This window comes from Sturnira hondurensis, unplaced genomic scaffold, assembly GCF_014824575.4.
Source record: "Sturnira hondurensis isolate 20B ecotype Veracruz unplaced genomic scaffold, ASM1482457v3 Scaffold0004711, whole genome shotgun sequence".
Lineage (NCBI taxonomy): Eukaryota > Metazoa > Chordata > Mammalia > Chiroptera > Phyllostomidae > Sturnira > Sturnira hondurensis.
The window spans coordinates 1,749,597-1,775,549 of NW_028077342.1; the positions used below are offsets into that span (position 1 = coordinate 1,749,597).

The 25,953-nt window shown below is 35.6% G+C and overlaps 1 protein-coding gene across 1 annotated transcript in view; it reads left to right on the forward strand.

The window, feature by feature from the left end:
• EDA2R (ectodysplasin A2 receptor) overlaps positions 1-25,953 on the forward strand; it is a 54,998-nt gene that overhangs the window by 26,232 nt on the left and 2,813 nt on the right. The window contains exons 3-5 of the mRNA XM_037045987.1: positions 22,673-22,851; positions 23,406-23,491; positions 25,394-25,555. Of these exons, the coding sequence (XP_036901882.1) occupies positions 22,673-22,851; positions 23,406-23,491; positions 25,394-25,555 (427 nt within the window). The remainder of the gene's footprint in view (positions 1-22,672; positions 22,852-23,405; positions 23,492-25,393; positions 25,556-25,953) is intronic.

Below are 25,953 nucleotides of genomic sequence, written 5' to 3' on the forward strand. Positions count from 1 at the left end.
AAAAAATAAGAAATTCTTACATTTTGCAACAACATGAATGGATTGGAGAAAACTATGCTAAATGATTAAGCTAGTCAGTGAAAGGAAAATACCACATGATCTCACTTATATGTGGAAACTAATAAACACAACAAACCATGAAAAAAAATAGTAACAGAAGCTTAAGTACATAAGACAGACTGACAACTGCCAGAGAGATGGGGGTGTAGACATGAAAGATGGTGAAGTGATTAACCAAAGAACATGTATGCACAACCCACGGACATGGACAATAATATGGGGATTGACTTGGGGTAGTAAGAAGGTGGGGCTGGGTGGAGGTAGGGAAGGGAAAAAAGTGGGAACAACTGTAATGGCATAAACAATAAAAATAAAAATGCAGCCAAACTCTGGATATTTATTTTGTATCCTGCTACTTTACTGAATTTATTAGTCCTAGTAGTTTTTTGTTGGAATTTTTTTTTCAGTTTTTTTTTAAATAATGTATTTATTGATTATGCCATTACTGTTGTCTCCTCCCCCACCTTCATTCTCCTCCACCCTGCATGCCCCCTCATGTTTTGTTTTGCTTTGTTTGACACTATTTTGTTTATTTCTGATCTGATCTTTATTATTCCCTTTCCTTTACTCACTTTGGGCTTTGTTGTTCTTTTTTTAGTTCCTTTAGGTGTAACGTTAGATTGTTAGAGATTTTTTTTTATTTTGTTTCTTGACATAGGCCTCTAATGCTATGATTTTTTTCACTTAGGAATTCTTTCACTGTTCCCATAGATTTTTATCTTAATATGGCTTATTCCGTAAATTCTTGGTTATAAGACTTCTGTCCAAGTAGTCTTCACTTGATCCGTTAGGTTGATTTTTCTGTTGTAATTACAGTTTGGTCCTGAGGGGAGATGATTATAACTTCCACCTATTCCTTAGCCATTTTGGATCTCTGACAAAATCTATTTTCAATATTACATTGATCTTTGTGATAAAAATTATCTAACTTCCATAAGAACAATCTCTTACAAATGTTTCTATGTTTCTGTCCTGTACATGGTCATTACCTATAAAGCTGCCTGAACTTCTCTAAGGGAGAAAAATAAGTTTTTTATTTGTCAAACTACTATTATCAAGCTCCCAAAAAATGGTCCATGATGAAATGTACATTTGTTTATGCAACTCTCTGGTTGCCATTTTTCTCTGCACCACTAGAAAGCTCAGAGAAAATGAATAAATTGCATTATGCCCCTGCAAAATCTTTATATATAAACAGGTTATACTTACATACAATCTGTACTTTCTAATAAGCTTTAATGTGCATTATTTCATTTAGCTCTCAGTCCAATCAAGGAGATATTATTAGCCTCAAAGGTTTTAGATAAGGAGACTAAAACTCAAAGAGAATACGTGACTTACTCCAAATAAATATGAAATATAAAACACGAACATAAACCAGATACACATGGATTTGAGTCCCGAGTTTGCTGGGGGCAAATTAGTTCATCATTGACTCAATTAGAATATACAAAGTTAAAAGCAACATAGCACATTTATTTATATAAAGAAGTTTAAAGACGGGGAGCTTTGTGGTTGGTTGGACAGGTCAACACTTTGTGAGAGATCCAGGCTGTTTTTTTTTTAAATATTTTATTTATTTATTTATCTTTAGAGGGGAAGGAGAGAGGGAGCAAAACATCAATGTATGGTTGCCTTTTGTGCATCCCCTGCTGGGAGTTGGCCTTGCAGGGAACTGGCCTGCAACCCAGGCATGTGCCCTGACTGGGAATTGAACCGCGATCCTCTGGTTTGCAGGCCTGTGCTCAATCCACTAAGCTACACCAGCCAGGGCTAGGCTCTTTTTATACTTAATCTTGAGCACTTTGCTGTTTTGTCCTCATGCTTGTGGACTCTTGGTTGCTACAACTCCAAGCATTTCATCTTCATATCACAATCAAAGTCAGGAAGAACATGCAGGGAGAAAGTAGCTTGACTTATACTAGGGAATAAGGGTTTTTCTATGAGCTTCCAGAAGATTCCCATTTTTATCTTATTGGCCAGGACTGAGTGCTGTTAGTATCTTTACTCTGCAAGGGAGACTAGTATATGAATACCTGCCAAACAGAAATGGAATTTTTATGATTGACTAAAAACAATCAGGAATCAGTTCTCGAGGTTGGTCATCTTGACACCCAGAATGAAATCAATGTTCTGTTAGTAAAGAAAACAATGGGCAGTGACTTTTGAATAACCAGCTAACAACATCTGACACAGCCTTGGTTTTTATAGTCACTTTTATTTGGTTTTAACGTACACTCATTTGGTTGCACCATAGTGGTTAACAGTATGGAACTTCCTCAGAAAACTAAAAATAGAACTGCCTTTTGACCCAGCAATTCCACTCTTAGGAGTATATCCTAAGAACCCTGAAACACCAATCCAGAAGAACCTGTGCACCCCAATGTTCATAGCAGCACAATTTACGATAGGCAACTGTTGGAAGCAACCTAGGTGCCCATCAGTAAATGAATGTATCCAAAAACAATGGTAAATTTACACGATGGAATACTATGCAGCAGAAAGAAAGAAGGAGCTCCTACCCTTTGCAACAGCATGGATGGAACTGGAAAGTATTATGCTGAGTGAAATAAGCCAGACGGTTAAAGACAAGTACCATATGATCTCACCATTAACCGGAACCTAAACAACATGATGAACAAGCAAGCAAATTATAGCCAAAGACATTGAAGTTGAAAACAGGCTGACAGTGATCAGAGGAGAGAGGGTAGAGGATAATGGGGGAGAAAGGGTGAAGGGTTTACAGAAACAATTTTAAAGGATATATGGACAATAACTAGGCAGGGTGAGAAGGAGGGAAGGAGGCAGGGAGGGCTGGGGTGGTGGGTAGGGGTAGGGGGAGGCAGAAAACTGTACTTGAACAACAATTTGTAAGAATTTTTTGAAAGATTTTATTTATTTATTTTTAGAGAGGAAGGGAAGGAGAGAAATATCAATGTATGGTTGCCTCTCGTGAGTCCCCTCCTGGGAACTGGCCTGCAACCCAGGCATGTGCACTGACTGGGAATTGAACCAGGATCATGTGGTTCGTAGGCCCATGCTCAATCCACTGAGCTACACCAGCCAGGGCAACAATTAAAAATTTCTGAAAGGCAAATAAGGAAAAAACAACAAAGTATACTCATGTGAATTGTAAATATCAATGTAAATAAGTATTTGCAGAAAAATCAACAATATTTCCTCAAGACATATTTCTAGAAGCATAATTACCAAGCTAAATAATGCATACAGTCTTAAGATTCTTAAAATATATTAGCAGATAACACTTCTGATTTTTTACTAATTTCAATTGCAATTACATTTATTTTCAACAGTGCATAGGACTCTTAAATCCCAGAACCCTAACCACACATGAATAATGCATGTTTTTGTCACCTGTTAAATTTATGCTTCATAAATTAAATTACTAATTGATGAAGACTTTATGAATTTTTTAAACTTTTTTTCTCTTTAATGTATTTTCTTGATTATGCCGTTATAGTTGTCCCATTCCCTGCCCTTCGTTCCCCTCCACCCTACACACCTCATCCCCACCATTCCCCCCCTTTAGTTTATGTCCATGTGTCATAAGTTCTTTAGATTCTATATTTCCTATACTATTCTTGCCCTCCCCCTGTCTATTTTCTACCTATGCTACTTATTCTCTGTACCTTCTCCCCGCTTCTCCTCCTCCCACTCCCCTGTTACTAACCCTCCATGTGTTCTTCATTTCTATGGTTCCACTCCTGATCTAGCTGTCCTCTTAGTTGGCTTTTGTTTTAGGTGTGGTTGTTAGTAACTGTGAGTTTGCTGTCCTTTCACTGTTCATATTTTTTGTCTCCTTTTTCTTAGATAAGTCCCTTTAACACTTCATATAATAAGGGCTTGGTGATGATGAACTCCTTGAATTTGATGTTATCTGTGAAGCACTTTATCTGCCCTTCCATTTTAAATGAAAGCTTTACTTGATAGAGCAATCTTGGCTGTAGGTCTTTGGATTTCATGACTTAGAATACTTCTTTTCAGCCTTCTTGCCTGTAGGGTGTCTGTTGAGAAATCAGCTGACAGTCTGATGGGAACTCCTTTGTAGGTGACTGTCCCCTTATCTCTTGCTGCTTCTAGGATTCTCTCCTTCATTTTCATCTTGGCTAATGTAAGTATGATGTGCCTTGGTGTGTTCCTTCTTGGGTCCAACTTCTTTGGGACTCTCTGAGCTTCCTGGATTTCCTGGAAGTCTATTTTCTTTGCCAGAATGGGGAAGTTCTCCTTTATTATTTCGTCAAATAAGTTTCCCACTTGTTGCTGTTCCTTTTTCCCTTCTGGTACCCCTATAATTCAGATGTTGGGACGTTTAAAGATGTCCTGGAGGTTCCTAAGCCTCTTCTCATTTTTTTGAATTCTTGTTTCTTCATTCTTTTCTGTTTGGTTGTTTCGTTCTTCCTTCCACTCCACTCCCTTGATTTGAATCCCAGTTTCCTTTCCATCACTATTGGTACCCTGTGCATTTCCCTTTATTTCAATTAGTTTAGCCTTCATTTGTTCCTCTAATTTGTGACTGTGAACATTCTGATCACCAGTTCTGTGAACATTCTGATCACCAGTATTTTGAATTGTGCATCTGATTGGTTGGCTATCTCTTGATTGCTTAAAAGTATTGGCTCTGGAGCTTTCAGCTGTTCTTCTTGAGCCATAATGTTTTGGTCTGTTCGGGCCTGTTATGTATGAGGGGCAGAGCCTTAGGTGCTCACCAGGGTGGGGCGATTGAGTCACTGGGTTTTGATGCTGTATGTGGGGGCAGGGTCAGAGAGGGGCAGTGGCATTTTTTTCACTCTCTCGGATTTCGCTCCCTTCTGCTGCTTCCCGCAAGCAAACCAGGCCCTTTTGTTGCCGGCTCCCCAGTGTGTGGGCCTGTGCACCCTGCAGGACCCTGTGGGGCTCTCCAACACACTCTCTGTGAGCCTGGGAGCTTCTCCCGGCACATCGATCCTGAGAGTTTTTCCAATTGGTGCTTTTAGGCTTTAATTCCTGTCGCTGGGGCACTAGCCTGTGCGGTATGTCTCACTGCTTACTCCTTCACCTCATTTATCTGCGCGCAAATGTGTGACCGTGGTCAGCCAGCTGCGTTGCACCCCCACTGGGTCCACCTGTTGCCACTCCACCCCTGGGATCTGCCAACGGTTGCCTGTGGTCCTGGGTCAGTCCAGTCCGGCTGCTTTTTCCTGTTCGACCTCACTTCACTAGCAGCTGACTCTGCCCCTCTTACCAGTCTGGCTGAATGGTTCGTTGTTGTCGGATTTTGGTACAGTTCAATTTTCTGTGTTTTGGTTGCATTTTTGTTACTAAAACTGTTGCCTTTAAACTTGGTTGTTTTAGGAGGCACAGTGTTTCTACCTATGCCTCCATCTTGGCCAGAAGTCCTTTTTTTAACTTTTTGATAGAAAAAAATCTCAACATTTTTGTATTTGTCTACTTGTGTTTTCAGCTTTGTGAACTCTTTCTGATTAGTTGCTTTTCTCAGTTTTTATTGTTTATTTCTGACCCATTTAAGGCATCTGGGTAGACAGAATGAGACAGACTAAAGACTATTTTTTAAGATTTTATTTATTTATCTTTAGAGGGGAAGGAAAGGAGAGAAGGAGAGAGCTATCAATGTATGGTTGCTTCTCGTGCGTCCCTGCTGGGGACTGGCCTGCAACCCAGGCATGTGTCCTGACTGGGAATTGTCAAGCCCATGCTCAATCCACTGAGCTATGCCAGCCAGGGCAAGAGTATATTTTAAATAATTTATATAATGTATAAGAATTTTAAAAATCAGACATAGTTTTGAATTTTGTTTCATTTTATCATTTTTTACTATTTAATAAATTTTCCATTTGACATATTAATTAAATGACATATATTACTACATTCCAAAAATGAAAATATCTTACATTCCCAGGATAAAATATTTTTATTGTCATTTGAATTAAATACCCTTCTATGTTTTGAAAAATTAATATTTTTATTATAAATAAATACTTTTATAGTACTATAGGCATCAAAATTTGTACCACAATTGTGCTAACTTTGTAAAATTAACTAAGAAGATCAATATTTTTCTGGTTAGAGACTGGTTACTAGCAAAAGAATTTTCCCTGGCTGGTGTGGCTGAGTGGATTGAGTGCTGGCCTGCAAACCAAAGGGTCACTGGTTCAATTCCCAGTCAGAGCCCTTTCCTGGCTTGTGGGCCATGACCTCAGTAGGGTGCACATGAGGGACAACCACACATTGATGTTTCTCTCCATTTCTCCCTCCCTTCTCCTTTCTAAAACTAAATAAATTCTTTAAAAATTTTTTTTCTGAGGGCTTTATTTGTGAGAATTGCCATTGCCTCCTGATTGGGAAAGATGATTTTCAATATAATACTTTCATGATAATTTGTTCCTTTTTAATTTTTTAAAGAAATGATTAATCCATTTATTCAAGTGACTATTATTGAGGACAACTTGTTGCTGTTTATTTTATCCAATATGCAAATCTCTGCTTTTAATTGTGTATATGGACCTTCTATATTTAAAGGTAAATATTGATATATTACAGGTTATTTCTGCTACTTTATTACTCTTTTGTTTTTTGTTAGTTTGTCTTTTCTTGACTTCCTGCAGGGTACATGAACATTATTTTAAGATTCCATTTTGATTTATTTGTAGTGTTTTTTTATAGTATTTTTAAGTGGTAATTAATATTCCTATTCCTTTTATATCATTTCTTTTATTTTTATTCATAATTTTTATTGAATTTACTGGGGTAAAATTAGTTAACAAAAGTTACCTAGGTTTCAAGTGTACAATTCTATAATCCATCATCTTTATATTTTATTTCTCCACCCTAAGACAAGTTTCCTTCCAACACCATTTGTACCACTATAACCTCTTCTACCTACCACCACCCACTTTCCCTCCGGTAATTATTGTACCATTGTCTGTATGTAGAATTTTTTTTCCTAATCCCTTCACCTATTTCACCCAGTCTCCCACCATCCTCCCCCTGAGAACTGTCAGTCTGTTCTCTGTATCTATGACTTTGTTTCTATTTTGTTTGTTTCCTTATTTTGTCTAGTAGATTCCACATATAGGTGAAATCATATGGTATTTGTCTTTCTATGACTGTTGTTTTTGTTTGTGTTCCTTGTTAGTTCACTTCTTGCTTTCAATTTTATATTTCACATATAACTGAAAGCACATAGTTTGTAACTTTTTCTATCTGATTTACTTTATTTAGCATGATATTCTCAAGGTCCATCCATGTTGCACAAAGTGACAGTATTTCATCCTTGCCTGTGGTTGAGTAGTGTCCATTGTATAGATAGACCACATCTTCTTTATCCAGTCATCTATTAAAGGAAACCAGTTGTTTTCATGTCTTGGCCACTATAAATAATGCTGCAATGAACATAAGGATGCATATATCTTTGCAAATAAATGTTTTTAATTTTTTTGAAAGATAATCAGAAGAGGGGCTGTTGGTCATATGGTAACTCCATGCTTAATTTTTTGACATATCACAAATGAAGCCAGAAGTATTAAACTCCCTGACTTCAAATTATACTACAAAGCAACAATAATCAAAACAGCATGGTATTGGGGATCCAAGATGGCAGAGGATTAGGTGGAAGCTACACTAACTTCCTCCCAGGACCAAGCTGAAATAACAACTAAATTATAGAAAAATCATCCTGAATCACCAACTGGAGATTAGCTGGAGAGAAGTCTTATAACCAAGGTCTTACAGAAGAAACAGCATCACCACATCAAGACTAATAGGAAGTGAGGAGGTGCAAGAGGGCCAGCTGGACTCTCACAAAAGGCAGCTGAAATTCCACAGAGATATTTCGGTGGCTGGGGAGTTCCCCAAGAAGTGTGAGGTCTAAGCCCCAAGTTTGACTCTTTATCCTAGAGTACCAGAAGGTGAAAAGGTGCCCACATAACATTCAGCTATGAAAAATAACCAGTTTCATAAAATGGGTTTTGGTCCACCAGTGAAAGGCAGCTAGAGATGCAGCCACTCTCTTAAGGGACCAAGACACAGATTTCATTTGTAGCCATTTACCCTGGAATCTGATGGAGGAAGGACAGAGAAGACTGCCCTTCCAGAGCAGAGCCAGGTGAGGAGATTCTGGGGTTGGTGGCTCCGGAGGCAGAGCTGAAAGTTTAGTCTCCAGAATCACTGTGTTCACTTGTACCGCATATTGCAGAAGCCATCTTTCTCTGGCAGAGCATATACCTCCACGTGGCATCAGTTTGAGGGGAAGCAATAGTCCCACCCACAGGAATCCCTCTTGCTCCACCCTGTGGAGCTTAAGTCCTCCTGAGGAGTACAGCTGAAGGCTCTTTCAGTTACTTGGTCTAATAGGCATCCTGCAGGTGGAAACAGATCTCTAGGTATTTTGATGCTTTAGGTGGCCCTCCAACAGGCCAGGTGCTGGAAAAAGTCAGTTTGGCTCTTTCCACACACACCCAAGTCCAGCAGAGGGAGCTACAAGCTCTGGATGCCTAATAACTCCAAACAGGTTACCCAGGGCTAGCCACAAAAAGCATTTGACATACTCCTGCACCAGCGTCTTTGCAGATCTGCCCAATACATTGATATAAACACAAAGAGGTAGCCAAAATGTGAAAACAAAGAAACAATCCCCAAATCAAAGAACAAGAGAATTCTCCACAACAAGAGCTACATAAAATGGAGGAAAGCAGTCTTTCAGGTGCAGAGTTCAAAACACTGGCCATAAAGATGCTCAAGGAACTTAGCAAGGACTTCATTAAAAAGACCCAGTCAGAAACAAAGGATGCACTAATTGAAATAAAGAACACTTTACAGGGAAACAACAGTAGAGTGGATGAAACCAAGAATCAAATCAATGATTTGGAACATAAGGAAGCAAAAACAACCACACAGAACAATAAGAAGAAAAAAGAATAAAAAAATTAAGATAGTATAATTAGCCTCTGGAGCAACTTCAAGAGGTCCAACATTCACATCATAAGGGTGCCAGAAGGAGGAGAGAAAGAGCAAGAAATTGGAAGTCTAACTGAAAAAATAATGAAAGAAAACTTCCTTCATTTTGTTAAGGAAATAAACATGCAAGTTCAGGAAGCACAGAGAGTTTCAAACTAGATGTATGCAAAGAGGCTCACTCCAAGACACATAATAATTAAAAGGCCAAAAGTTAAAGATAAAGAGAGAATCTTAAAAGCAGCAAGAGAAAAGAAGTTAGTTAACAGGTGGGAAAGAAGTTAGTTAACAGTTAGTTCCAGATGGGCTGGGGATGGAGGAGAATGGGTGTAGAGGTGAAGTGATTTAGAAGTACAAATAGGTAGTTACAGAATAGCCATGGGTTGAAAAGTACAGTATGGGAAATATACTAGCCAACAAACTTATACACATGACCCATGGACATGAACAAAGGTGGGGGGATTGCTTGATAGAATAGGTGGTACAGGGTTGGGGGGAGGAGAAAAATCAAGACAACTGTAATAGCATAATCAATAAAATGTTAAAAAATTTATGCACACAACAGAGGAGTAGCCAAATATATAAAGGAAATCTTGTTGGCCATAAAAGGAGAGACTGACAAAAATACAGTCATAGGATATTTTAACACCCCATTGACATCAATGGCTATATCTTCAAAGCAGAAAATAAGCAAGGAGAAAATGGCCTTAAATGACATACTACATCAAACGGCTTTAACTGATGTCTTCATAGCATTGCACCCTAAAGCAGCAAAATGTATATACTTTTCAAGTGCTCATGAAACATTTTTTAGGATAGGCCACATGTTAGGACACAAATCAAGTCTCAATAAATTTAAGAACATGGAAATCATATCAAACATCTTCTCTGACCATAATGCTATGAAAGTAGATATTAATCACAAGAAGAAAACTGAAAACTACACAAACACATAGAAGCTAAATAATGTGTTATTAAACAATGAATGGGTTAACAATAAGATCCAGGAAGAAATTAAAAATATCTTGAAACAAATGAAAATGAGAACACAACAACCCCAAATCTGTGGGACACAGGGAAAGAGTCCAAAGAGTGAAATTCATAGCATTACAGGCCTATCTCAAGAAACAAGAAAAGGATCAAATAAACAATCTAACTTTACACTAAAAGGAACTTGAAAAAGAAAAACAAAGTCCAAAGTGAGTACAATAAAGGAAGTAATAAAGATCAAAATTAAATGGAGTGTAAAAAACTACAAAAGATAATGAAACCATGAGCTGGTTCTTTGAAAAGATAAGCAAGATTGATGAACTTTTAACTAGACTCATAAAAGAGAGAGAGAGAGGACTCAAACAAATAAAATAAAAAAACAAAAACAAGGAATAATTAACACCAAAGAAATAAAGGATTGTAAGAAAATATTACAAAAAACTAACTATATGTCAAAAAAATGATAAATTCCTAGAAACAAACAATCTTCCAAAATTAGGAAGAATCAGAACATCTTAATACACAGATTATAACTAGTGAAGTTAAAGCAGTAATCAAAAATTTCCAAACAAACAAAGGCACTGGACAGGATGGCGTCACAGATGAATTTTACCAGACATCCTGAGAAGAACTAAAACCACTCCTTCTCATACTGTTCCAAAAAATTCAACAGGAAGTCAGACTCCCATGCTCACTTTACAAGGCAAACATTATCTTAATTCCAAAACCAGATAAAGACACTACAGAGAAAGAAAATTACAGGCTCATCCCTGATGAGCATAGATACTAAAATCCTCAATAAAGTATTAGCAAACCGAATATAGCAGTACATCAAAAAAATCATAAACCCAGATCAAGTGGGATTTATTCCAAGGATGCAAGACTGATACAATATCTGAAAATCAATAAATGTGATACCACATAAACAAAATGAAAGATAAAAACATCATAATCATATCAATATACACAAAAAAGCATTCAATAAAATCCAACACCCATTTATTATAAGAGGTCGCAGCAAAGTAGGAATAGAGAGAACATAACTCAATGTAATAAAGGCCACGTGTGACAAACTGACTGCCAACATTATATTCAATGGGCAAAACTAAAAATATTCTCCTTAAGATTGGGAACAAGGAAAAGATACCTGTTTTAACCACTCTTATTCAACATAGTACTGGAAATGCTAGCCACAGCAATCAGGCAAGAAGAAGAAATAAAAGGCACCTAGGTTGGAAAGGAAGAATTAAAATTCATTACTTGCAGATGACATGATATTATACATAGAAAACCCTAAGGATTCCACCAAGAAGCTACTAGAACTGATCAATGAATTCAGTAAGGTAGCAGGAGACAAAATTAATATCCAGAAATGAATTGGATTTTATATGGCAATAATAAACTATCAGAAAGGGAGTTTAACAAAACAATCCCATTTACAACTGCTTCAAAGGTATAAAATACCTAGGAATAAATTTAACCAAGAATATGAAAGATCTGTACTTGGATAATTATAAGACACTGAAGAAATTGAAGAAGATACAAATAAGCGGAAGCATATACCATGTTCATGGATAGTAAGAATTAATATCATTAATGTTCATCCTACCTAGAGCAATTTATAGATTCAACACAATTACTATCAAGATAACAATGATGTATTTTAAAGAACTAAAACAAGTATTCCAAAAATTTATATGAAACCACAAAAAGCCCCTCATAGCAACAGTGATCCTGAGAAAGAACAAAGTTGGAGGACTCATGCTACCTAATATGAAACTATACTATAAAGCCACAGTAATGAAAACAACATGGTTCTGGCATTAAAACAGACATACAGATCAATGGGAAATAATAGAAAGCCCAAAAATAAACCTGCACATATAGTCAGCTAATATTTGACAGGAGGCAAAAACACAATGGTCTAAAGATAGTTTATTAAATAAATGGTACTGGGAATACAGGACAAATATGTGCAAAAAATGAAACTAGACCCCTCACAAGAATAAACTCAAAATGAGCCCTGGCTGGTGTGGCTCAATAGATTGAGTACTGGCCTACAAATGAAAAGGTCACCAATTCAATTCCCAGTCAGGGCACAGGTCTGGGTTTTAAGTCCATTTGGGGGTGAGTGAGAGGCAACCAATTGATGTATCTCTCACACATCAATGTTCCTCTCCCTCTCTTTCTCCCTGCCTTCCCATCTCTGTAAAAACAAATAAATAGCCCTGGCTGGTGTAGCTCAGTGGACTGAGCGTGGGCCTGCGAACCACAGGATCACAGTTTGATTCCCAGTCAGGGCACATGCCTGGGTTGCAGGCCAGTTCCCAGCAGGGGACTCGTGAGAGGAAACCATACATTGTGATAAGGGGTTAATATCCAAAATTTATAAAGGATTTTTAAAAAACAAGTAATCCAATTTAAAAATGGGCAAAATACCTGAATAGATACTTCAAAGATGACATACAGATGGCCAATAAATATATGAAAAGATGCCCAATGTCACGAATTGTCAGAGAAATGTAAATAAATGCCACAATGAAATATTACCCCATACCTGTCAGAATGGCTATCATCAATAAATTAACAAACACCAAACACCATGTGAGGATGTGTAGAAAAAAGAACACTCGTGTACTGTTGTTGGAAATGCCTCATAGTGGAATTACCTCATAAATTAAAAACTGGAACTGCCTAATGACCCAGTGATGCCTCTTCTGGGAATTTATTTGTAGAAACTGGAAACATTAACTTGAAAGAATATATATATATATATATATATATATATATATATATATATATATATAACTTGTCCATCAGTAGACAAGTGTACAAAACAGTAAGGGTATATTTACAGAATGGAACTACTCAGCCATAAAAAAGAAGAAAATTTTATTTTGGCACAGCATGGGTAGACCTGAAGATCATTATTCTAAGTGCAATAATCTAGTTAGAGAAAGATAAGTACCATATTATTTTACTCATGTGTGAAATTTAATGAGCAAATTGAACTAATTAACAAAACAGAGACAGACTCATAGAAAGCAGGCTGACAGTTCTGGAAGAGTGTTGGCATGGTTGGGGGATAGAACAAAAAAATAAAATTAACTCCTGGACACATACAACAGTGTGGTGCTGTGGAAGGGTGGTGTAAGTGGAGGTGGAAAGCCTATAGGAAGATAAATGGTAATGGAAAAATTACAATATTAAATGAACTATTTAAAAAAACATGGACAAAAGTGTGGTGATTGCTGAGGGGAGGGGGTATAAGGAGACTAAATGGTAATGGGAAAAATATAATAAATATTACATTTTAAAAAACAGCATGGTATTGGCAGAAAAACAGACACATACTCCAACAGAAGAGAATTGAATACCCAGAGAAAAACACACATGTACATGGGAAATTATTTTTTACAAAAGAGCCAAAAACATACAACAGAGAAAAGAAATCCTCTTCAATATATAATGCTGGAAAAATTGGAAAGCCACATGCAAGAGAATAAAATTAGTCTACTTTATTACCCATATATAAAAATTAACTCAAAATGGACAAAAATCTATATGTAAGCCCTGAACAATAAATTACATAGAAGAAAACATAAGTATTAAACCTATGGACCTTGGTCTTAATCTTACCCCAAAGGTATGGGAAGTGAAAATATAAATAAATGGATGGGACTATGTCAAACTGAAAAGTTTCTGCACAGCAAAAGAAACCACCAATAACACAAAAAGGCAACATAATTATTTTGGATTTGATTTGCATTTCCCTAATAACTAATGATGATGAGCATCCTTTCTAGTACTTATTGGCCATTTGCATATCTTCTTCATGGAAAGTTCTGTTCCATTTTTTTGTCCATTTTTAGTCGGGTTGTTTGTCTTTTTGTTTTGAGTTTTAGGAGATCTTTATACATTTTGGATTAAGCACTTATAGGATATATGATTTACAAATATTTTCTCCCATTCTGTGGATCTTTTTATTCTCAATAATGTCTTTTGATACACAAAAGTTCTTTTTTTAAAATTTTATTTATTTATCTTTAGAGGGGAAGGGAAGGAGAGAAGGAGAGAAATATCAGTGTATGGTTGCCTCTGCCAGGGACACACAATGTATCGTGTGTCCCCTGCCTGGAACTGGCCTGCAACCCAGGCATGTGCCCTGACTGGGAATCAAACTGTGATCCTCTGGTTCACAGGCCTGCGCTCAATCCACTGAGCTACACCAGCCAGGGCAGTACACAAAAGTTCTTTTATGAACTCCGATATATCTATTTTTTTCTTTTGTTGCTTGTGCTTTTGGTATTATTTCTAAAAAGCACTGCCAAATTTAAGATCATGAAGATTTCTTTGTTTTCTTTTGAGATTTTTATGGTTTTAGCTCTTCTAACTAGGCCATTTATTTATTTTGATTCTAAACTTTTGCATGTAGAAATGTGGTTGTCCCTGCACTGTTTATCAAAGAGACTGTTCTATCTCATTAAACAGACTTGGAATCTGCAAAAAAATGGATTGACCATTGATGTATGGGTTTACTCCAGGACTCTACTCTATTCCATTGTTCTATAGGTGCAATATACTGCTACCAAACTGTTTTGACCAATATAGCTTTGTGGTAATTTTTGAAATACAAAAATGTGAGTCCTCCAAATTTTGTAATTTTTTTCAAGATTTTTTTTTGACTACTTGGGGCCCTGTGCAATTCTCTATGAATTTAAGGCTTGGATTCTCAATTTCTGCATGGATGGAATTTCTATGGAGATTCTGTTGAATCCACATGTGTTTTCATTAATTTTGACATCTTAGCAATATTAAGTCTACCTATACACAGACACAGGATGTTGTTCCATTTATTTAGGCCATATTTAATTTCTTTCAAAGAGATTTTGTTGTATTCAGTGCACAATCTTCTCATCCCCTTGGTTGTATTTATTACCAGGGTGATTTTTTAGATGCTATAAAATGTAATTGCTTTCTTTTTCGGTGTAAATGGATTAAATGCTCCAATCAAAAGACATAGGATAGTTGAATGCATAAGGAAACAGGACCCATATATATGTTGTCTACCAGAGACCAACCTTAGAACAAAAAAATACGCACAGACTGAAAGGGAAGGGATGAAAATATATTGTATGCAAATGGAAACATAAAAAGCTGGGATAACAATACTTATATCAGAAAAAGTAAACTTCAAAATGAAGGCTATAACAAGAGACAAAGAAGGTCACTACATAATACTAAACAGATTGATCCAGTAATAGGATATAACCCTTGTAAACATATATGTACCAAATATTGGAGTACCTAAATATTTATGAAGAGAACTAAAAAACCCCCAAGAATTATCTTCTGGAGGGCAGGCTCCTTGTAGTAAAGGCTTTCTGTGCTAGGTGAATGTTCTAGGAAATTATCTGTATCAGTGTACCAGCTGGTGTTGTTGTGAGAGTTTGAATTAATCTTCAGTGAATTTTTTTGAAGACTCTTTCAATGTGTTTGCCCATTTCATGATGGGTGATTAATGAGTGCATTTGCCCACATCATGCTGATTGTTCATCAGGTTTTGACCCTCATGCCCCACCCTCCCTATTTAGTTGATCTCGCCCGAAGCAACTTTTTTTTTGTTTCCTCAGATGAAAAAAATCCTCAAAGGGAAACATTTTGCAGATGTGGAAGAGATGAAACAAAAAACATCAGAAGCACTAAAAGACATCAAAATTGACAAGTTCAAAAACTGTTTTGAGCAGTGAAAAAAATGTCTTGATAGATGTATTGCATTAAATGGAGACTAAAGTTTAAATATGTAAGAATAAACACACAATATTTTACAAATAAATTCTGGGTTTGTTGGCTCCCCCCTCTTAAAGAAAATGTTGATAGACATAAGGGAGAAATTGACTGCAATATCATACTAAAATGAATGGATAGATCTTTCAGCAAAAAAAGGCAACAGTGACCTCAAATGATACACTGGATTAGATGGATTTAATTAATATTTACATAACATTTTATCCCAAAGCAGCAGAATATACATTCTTCTGAAGCGCATATGGAACATTCTCAAAGATAGATCATGTGATATGATACAAAATACATCTTAACAAATCCAAAAATATCGAAATTATATTGAGCATCTTCTCTATCCACAACAGTATGCAACTAGAAATCAACAAAATTAAAAAAAAAAAACTAGGGGGAGGATGGGGGGTGGGACGGGATGGGAGTAATAGACAGAAAACTGTACTTGAAAAATAATTAAATAAAAAAATTGAAAAAAAAACTAAAAAAAATTCAAACACATAGAGGCAAAATAACATTTTAGGAAGCAATTAATGGGTTAACAATGAGATCAAGAAACAAACCAAAACTAACCTGGAAACATGTTAAAATAAACACACCACAACCCAAAATCTATGGGAAACAGTGAAAGCAGTCTTGAGAAAGAAGTTTATAGCATTACAGGCATACCCAAAGAAGCAAGAAAATTCACAAATAATCTATTTAACATAACGCCTCAAAGAATTAGAAAAAGAACAACAAACAAAACCCAGAGAAAGTAGAAAGAAAGAAATGATATAGAGACTTAAAAATATAAAATATCAATAAAACCAAGAGCTATTTTTTAAATCATAACAATATTGATGAACCTTTAACCAGACTCATCAAAAGACAGAGAGAGAGAGATAGAGAGAGAGAACCCAAATGAATAAAATTCAAATGAAATGAAAGAGAAGTAACAACTGACATCACAGAACTTCAAAGGATTGTAAGAAAATGCTATGAACCACTATATATAAAAAAAAATTGGAAAACTGGGCAAAATGGATTAATTCCTAGGAAAATACAATCTTCCAAAACTGAATCAAGAGTAATCAGAAAACCTGAAGAGACCAATAACGAAACTAATGAAACTGAATCAGTACTCAAAATGAAGTGCTTAAGTCCTGGACTCCATGGCTTCACAGGCAAATTTCACCAAACACTCAAAGAAGAATAACATCCATCCTCTTCAAACTATTCCCCCAAAAAATCAAGAGGAAGGAAGACTGCAAATCTGTTTTTATGAGACCAGCATTTTTCTAATTCCAAAACTTGATAAAAAAAAAAAAACTACAGAGGAAGAAAACTGTAGCCAATATCCCTGATGAACATAGATGCTAAAATCCTCGACAAAATGTTACCAAACCAGATCCAGCAATACATTAAAAAGATCATACACTATGATCAAATGGGATTTATTCTGGGAATGTGAGTTTGGTACAACTCACATTGGTACAACCATCAAATCAATAAACATGATACACCACATAAACAAAATGAAGGATAAAAGTCACATGATTCTAACAATACAAAAGCATTTGATAAAATCCAGTGCTCATTTTTGACAAAAACTCTCAGCAAAATGGGAATAGAAGAAACATTTCTCAACACAGTAAATGTTGTATATGACAAACCCACAGCCAACACCATACTCAATGGGAAAAAACTACAAGTGTTTCCCTTAAGAACAGGAGCAAGAAAAGGATGTCCTCTTTCACTGCTCTTATTCAACATAGTACTAGAAATCCTAGTCACAACAGTCAGACAAGAAGAAGAAATAAAATACACACATATAGAAAAATGGAAAACTCATTGTTTGCAGATAACATGATAGTGTATATAGAAAACTGAAAAGATTCCACCAAAAACTACTAGAATGGATCAATGAAATCTGTAAAGTAGCAAGATCCAAAATAAATATCCAGAAATCAGTTGCATTTTATACACCAATAATTAAATACCATAAAGGAAAACTAAAAAAAACCCAGGCCTATTTACAATTACATAAAAAATAATGCCCCTAGGAATAAAATAACCAAGGATGTAAAAGATCTTTATTTAGAAAACTATAAAACACCGAAGATATTGAAGAAGATACAAATAGGTGGAAGCATATACCATGTTCATGGATAGGAAGAATTAACATCATTAAAATGTCCATGTTACCCAAAGCAATGATTCATTGCTATTCCTATCAAGTTACCAATGACACATTTCACAGAACTAGAACAAGTATCCTAAAAATTTACATGAAACCATAAAAGGCTCTGAATAGCCACAGCAATTTTAAGAAAGAAGAACAAAGTGGACGGAATCACACTACCTGATATCAAACTATAAGGCCAAGATAATCAAAACAGTCTGGTACTGGCATAAGAATAGACACATAGATCAATGGAACAGAATAGAGAGCCCAGAAATAAACCCATGCCTTTATGGTCAATTAATATTTGACAAAGGAAGTAAGAACATACCATGGTGGGGTAAAGATAGTCTAGTCAATAAATGGTGTTTGGAAAATTGGGCAGATGAGTGCAAAAAAAAACAAAACAAAACCCGAGACTAGACAACCTTGTTTCACCATACACAAAATGAAGCTCAAAATGGATTAGAGACTTAAATGTTAAAAAAGACTCAAACTAACAAATAAAATAGAGATAGACTCATAGATACATAGAACAGACTGACAGTTTGTTCTATGTATCAGAGCAGAGTGGGGTTGTGTGGTTGCATCAAAAAGGTAAAGAGATTAAGCAAATAAAACCTTATCAATACAAAACAGGAAGGTGACTACCTGAGGGAAAGGGCTCTGGGGGGAGGTAGAAGAGTGTAAAGGGGGGATAAATGGTGATGGGAGGAGACTTGACTTGGGGTGGTGAACACACAGTGCAATATACAGATGATGTATTATAGATTCATACACCTGAAACCTATATAATTTTATGAATGAATGTCACCCCAATAAATTCAATAAAAAGAAAGTAAAGGAGACAAATTAAAAAATGCTTGCACTTGGAAAAATAAGTAAAATTAATTGAGACTTGTAACCTAATATAGCCTATCCTAGATTACTATGCAATTAATTGAGAAGGATGTATATTCTTCTTTTGTTGGGTATAGTATTCTATATATGTCAGTTATATTTAGTTGGTTTATGGTGTTTTTAAAACCCTCTGTGTCATTGTTGAGCTATGTAGATATTCAACTCATTATTGAAAGTAGGATATTGAAGTCTACAACTAGTTTTGTAGAATTGTTGCTGACTTAAGTTCTGTCAAGTCTTGCTTCATAGGTTTCAGGGCTCTGTTACTGGTGTATATGTTTTTATATAATTTTTATATTTTTAATGTAGTTACCCTTTTTGTATTTTTATATTTTGCATTTTTATGTGTTGATGCATTTTTATATTTTTCAGGTATTGACGCTTTATTAATATATAATGTTTGTCCTTGCCTCTTGTAGAAGTTTTTACTTAAAGTCTATTTTGTTTTACATTAGTATAGATACCCCAGCTGTCTTTTTGGTACTGTTTGCATGGAATATGTTTTTCACCCTTTTACTTTCAACCTATTTGTGTCTTTGGATCTAAAGTGGCGCTTTTGTAGACAAGATGTAAATGAATCATATATATATATATATATATATATAATATCGTACAATATATAATATATTATATTGTAATATAATACAATATATTATATTATATGTATATTATATAATATATTAATAATTAATATATTAATTAATAATTTATTATAATATATTATATCATAATTAATATAATATATTATATAATGTATATTATATATTATAATATTTTATAATATATAATATAATATAATATAATATAATATAATATAATGTATGTAATATATATTATATATATTAATATATATTAATTTCAGTCTGCAAAATTGCCTTTGAAGAGTTTAATCTATTGGCATTAGGAATAATACTATAAGGAAATACTTCTGACATTTCACTGTCTTATGTCATTTTGTATCACTTATTTTTTACATCATTGCATTTTTTGTGCTAGTTGATTTTTATTGCAGTGAGAAGCATTAATTTCCCTATCATTTTTGTTGTGTATATTTTAGATATTTTCTTTGTGGTTACACGTGGTTTCCATTTAGCATCCTAAATTTTAACAATGTAGTTTGATCTAATACTAGCTCCAATAACACACAAAAAAACTATACTCTTATTCAGTTCTGTCTCACCTCCCTTTATGTTATTGTTGTCACTTTTTTTGTTATCTTAATCCTTATGTGCCCCATAACAAATTTATAACTATTATTATTTATTTTTCTTTTAAATCATATAGGAAATAAAAGGTATATTTAAAAACCAAATATACAATAATGCTACATTTGTCCATATATTTGTTCATATATTTATCATTACTGGAGATATTTCTTTCTTTCTATAGCTTTGAGTTACTGTTTATTAATAATCAGAAAACTGCCTTTAGCATTTCTTGTAGAACAGGTGTAGTGGTATCAAACTCCCTCAGCTTCTGTTTATCTAAGAATGTTTTAATGTTTTCATTTTTAAAGAATATTTTTGCTGTATATAAAACTCTTGGTTAACAATTTATATTTTTTACTTAAATATGCCACCTTATTGCCTTCTAGCCTCCACAGTTTCTGAAGGAAAATTGACTTTTTAACTTATTAAGGATTCTTCATACTTGACAAGTTGTTTCTCTCTTGCTGCTTCAAGATACTGTCTTTGTCTTTAGCTACCCATGTTTTGTTTATGTCTCAGCATGGGTCTCTATGACTCAGGATGTGTTTATAAACACATCCATAATCCATTGAGCATTGTGGATGTGTTTATGCATTTCATCAAATTTTCAAGCATTATTTTTTTCAAACATTATTTCTTCTCTTGTGTCTCTCTTTTTCCTCGGGAACTCCTGTAGTGTGCATGTTAGTTAATACACCTAACAATGTCTCTTATAGATTATTTACTTTATTTACTATTGTCTTGATCCTTGTGACAACTTTCCTGCCTCCTGCCTCAAAAAATGAGCTTGCTCATTTTTTGTTCTGCCTTCAGATATGCTATTGAATAAATCCAGTGAAATTTTTAAGATTTTGTTTATTTTTAGAAATAGCGGAAGGGAGGGAGAAAGACAGGAAGAGAAACACCAATGTGAGAGAAAAACATCAATCAGTTGCCTCTTGTGCACACCACAACCAGGGACCATGCTCCAACTGGGGACCAAACCTGCAACCCAGACATGTACCCTGACTAGGAATCGAACAGGCACACTTTCACTTTGTGGGATGACACCCAACCAAGTGAGCCACATTGGTCAGGGAAGTGCTGTGAATTTTTAATTTCAGTTATTTTACTTTTCAGCTCCTGTATTTCTGTTTGGTTTCTTTCTATATTTTCTTCTTTATTTATATTTCTATTATGTTTATGCATTTATTTCTTGATTTTCTTTAGTTCTTTGCATTTTTTTTACCATATTTAAGATAGCACTTTCAGTCATTGTCTACTAATTTCAATATCTTGACTTCCTTGGGAACAGTTTCTGTCAATTTTACTGGTTTCTTCAAATGAGCCATATATTCCTGCTTCCTTTTATGCCTTGATTTTGCTATGGTTGACAACTAGTCATATTTTATTATAGTATGGTAACCCTCGAAATCATATTTTCCTTCTTCCTCACATTTAGCTGTTTTTAAAACGAGTTTATTTGTTAAATGCTATAGTAATCTATTTGTTGAGATGTTTGCCCAAACTATAGTTGCAAAGACTGCCATATGTGGTCACTTAAGTCTGTGTTCCTTTAGATTGTGTTCAGCTAATATTTTGACAGAGGTTTCCTTGAGTTCCAAGAGTTAAAAAATCAAACAATGACAACTTAAAAAAAGGACACACACACCTTTCCCAGTCTTTTTAGATTAGTTATGTGCTGAACTGCTCCTTCAACACTTAGCCAAACTTGCAATTAATCGATGGATCAGCCCAGTGTGTAAGTTTTGAGTTTTGTCTGGTATTTTCTAAGCGTATGTCTTGCCTTAGGCATGCATGTGCCTTTCTAAATCATCCCATATGTATGAGCACTTTTAAATGTCTTAAATCCCTAAAGGATTTCCTCCATTTCTAGCTCCCAGGATTAGGCACTCTATTGTGTGTCTTCACCCATTATTTGTTGCCCCAGGCATCTGTGCTTTGTTAGTTTGCTTTGTAACATTTTTTTAAACAAATGCCCAGCCCCTTTTCAATCTGCATTCTGAATTGAGTGAAACAGAAGTAAACACCATATATCACTCCTTCAGGCAGCCCCCAGACAGGTTAGACCACACATACACAATAGTTTGTGAATAAATTTTGCTAAACTCACTGGGAAACAAGGGATAAAGATCTCACACTAAGAACATGGGCTGGCCCTGTCTAGTGTGGCTCAGTGAATTGAGTACTGGCCTGCAAATCAGAGGGTTGCCAGTTTGATTCCCAGTCAGGGCACTTGCCTGGGTTGCGGGCCAGGTCCCCAGTAGGGGGCACATGAGAGGCAACCACACAGTGATGTTTCTCTACATCTCTTTCTCCCTCCCTTCCCTTCTCTCTAAAAGTAAATAAATAAAATAATTTAAAAAATACATGCTACGCACTCTGGTATTTAATATTATTATTTCATTTTGTCTTATTTCAATTTTCAGTGCTGGTTGCAATGTAGTAAATTTATTTGATTACTGGGTAATGGGTTGAAACTTGCTGTTTGTAAACTCTATAAGATTCCCACTTGTCCCAAAGCTGATCTTCTTTCCAAAGTTCCTATACAGCAGTGGTAGTGACTCCCATTTCTCTGCAGGACTGTGGTTACGGAGAGGGGGGAGATGCATACTGCACAGCCTGCCCTCCTCGCAGATATAAAAGCAGTTGGGGCCACCATAGATGTCAGATTTGTATCACCTGTGCTGTTATCAATCGTGTCCAGAAGGCCAACTGCACAGCTACCTCTAATGCAGTCTGTGGGGACTGTCTACCCAGGTGAGCCTGCTGTATGAAATCAAACCATTCTGGGCCTTCTCCAGCCCTTGGAACTCTCTCTTAACATTATCTCTCAGAGCCTAGTTGAAATGTTCTAACTGTCCATATCATGATGACTTCAAGCTCCCACTAGAGAGAAGCAGTGCACTACCAAGATCCCCCTATAAAGTGCCTACGGCATGGTCAGCCACAGATGAGTATTTAACAGCTTTATTATCATGCTAGCATGCTTAATGTGGGCCCAAGCTTCAAGATACAGCTCACTGCAGACACAAAAGAGATTAGAAAGAAGTTGGTATCAAAGTATAACTGCCTTTTCTTGTGATACTAGCTCTCCTTTTGGTTACAGGGTATGTCAAATGGGGGAATACGTTTAGTATCTGGGTCTCTGAGTCAGAATCAGACATAGGGACACAGAACTCATGAGGGATGGTGGTGGGTACTGGCTTCCAGGAGGACAAGACTTCTAAAATCTGCCTATGGTCCCAGGAAGGATCAATCCAGGGGCATTGATTATTTGATCACCTTGCAATTGCTTATTGCCCTGACCACAGGTTCTACCAAAAGACACGCATTGGAGGCCTGCAGGACCAAGAATGCATCCCGTGCACGAAACAGACCCCCACTTCTGAGGTTCAATGTTTGTATCCAGTTCTCTTTTTTAATTTTCCAACCCACTGGGTGACAACAAGACAGAGTAGTAAAGACTTCTACTACCTGCCCATACTCTTTCCTGTAGGGTAGATTGGCAAGTGAATCAGATTTTGAATCTTGGTTACACAATGTATCTGTGTAACCGTCTTCAAATCATTGAAATTTATTGACCCTCATTTTTATCACCTGAAAAAAAATATGAGTCATGACTATCATGATTTTTCATACCTTATTGAATGGCTGTCTAGGTATAATGAAATAATAGATTTAGAAATAGCTTATAAATTATAACATGTGTATACTTGTGGATGATGATGATCATATGAGGTATACAGGAGTCCCTAGTGCTTAAGACTAGTAAAGGTTGAATGAAGTACTAGGATCTAGTCTATGCCTATATCACTATCTGTCCATCTATTGTTTTTGTCTATCTACCATCTACATATCTAATCATGTATTCTTTTAAATTATTGATGTCTTTTAAAATCATAAAATATTTCAAATATGCAGAAATATTTAAACACAGAAAATATAAAATAAAAATACCCAGCAATTAATATCCATAATTAATCGATCTTAACATTTTGTGTATTTGCTTAAGATTCTTTTCAAGAACAAAGATTCTGGAGAGCATTATGCTGAGTGAAATAAGCCAGTCAGAGAAAGACAAATACCAAATGATTTCACTCATGTGAAAACTAATGAACAAACTGAATTAACAAGCAAAATAGAGACGAACTCATAGATACAGAGCAGTATGACAGCTAAAGGGTGGTGTTTAGGGGGTGAAGGGATTGAGCAAAAAGGAAAAGGACTCATGGACATGGATGACAGTGTGATAATCACCATGGGTGGGGGGAGAAATGTTTAAGGGGGCTAAATGGTAATGGGAAAAACACAATTTAAAATAATTTAAAAAGCAAAACTAGAAAAGTAAAGTAAATAAACAAATGAAGATTCCACAGATTTAATGAAATTCCCTTTTTCATGCTCTCTAAGTTACATTCTCTTTCTACTTCCTAAAAGGCAACCAGTATCATGAAATTGTATGTACCTTGGCAATAGGCTATACTACAGTAACAAACCTCAAAATCTCAGTGACTTAATACAGTAGAAGTCTGTTTTTCCACTATGCAGAGATCTTCCTCCATCTTATATCTATATCATCTAGATTATGTGGCTTCCAGATTAATTGGACATGGAAAGAGATAGAGCAGTCATACTGGCTTTTAATTACTTCAGTCTACAAGTATCACACATTACTTCTACTTACAGTCCATTGGCCAGAAGTACTCTGATGGCCCTACTATAAAACTGTATGGGAAATGCAGGGAAGCATATGAATAATTGGTGAGCATTATGACTCTGCCATCTCTCTACCCATGTTTCAATACTTGTATTCTTTTGTGACATATGTATATATTTATAGGCAATAAACATTGAGATTTATATTTTATAATGTTTTATATAAAGGATATCAAGCTACATACTCTTTTTCCAATTTGTTTTCTCCATCTAAATTATTTTAAGTGCTATATAATATTATATCATAGGACTAATCATGATTTATTTATCCTGTGTCCTACAGATGAGCACTTTAGTTTGTTTCTATTTTTCTAGCTTATATAACTAGTAATAACATGGAAATACCATAGAATATGTGAATCTTCAAATAATTGTAGTAATTTATACCATATTAGCAGTTTATTTCAGTTTCTCTGCTTCTTTACACTTTTGCTTTATCTACAGATAAGTAAAACCAGCTTAGCAACCCTAATTGGAAAAGGCCCTAAGGAGAGACCAATGATCTGAGGAAGTTCAGGACCAGTGGCAGGGTGACTGTTGACTGCCCACAATGACTAACCTCCTCTAATTTCTCATCTCACAGGTGCCTTCCAGTTGAGTTTAGTGAAGGCAGATCTACCCACAGTGCCCCCTCAGGAGGCCACACTTGTACTGGTGAGCAGTCTGCTCATGATGTTTACTCTGGCCTTCCTGGGGCTCTTCTTCCTTTATTGCAAGCAGTTCTTCAACAGATATTGCCGACATGGTAAGTATAGCTGCTTCACATATTGCATAAATCAAGAACAAGGCTATAATTAGCAGAAAAGAGGAATTCTGTGGGCTAAGAGCTAATAGGCCTTCCATAGAGTGCTGGAAAACCCCAGAGGTGGACTACCTGGGGGTGACAGGACAAGACTTCAGAGATGCTCGAGGCCAACCCTACCCATTCATGGGACCTGTTTCATTAAAATATAGGTGTTACTTAAGGAATACAACACCATAGGAAGACCTTTAGGAATAAAATTTGCAGACTTAGGTTTTAAATCTACTTCTAAATCACTTTGTAACTTTAGACAAATCATCTAACTTCTTTGGGCCTCTTTCTCCCTAATATTTAAAATAACAGATGGAATTAGATTAGTTGGTTTTGTTATTTTATGATTT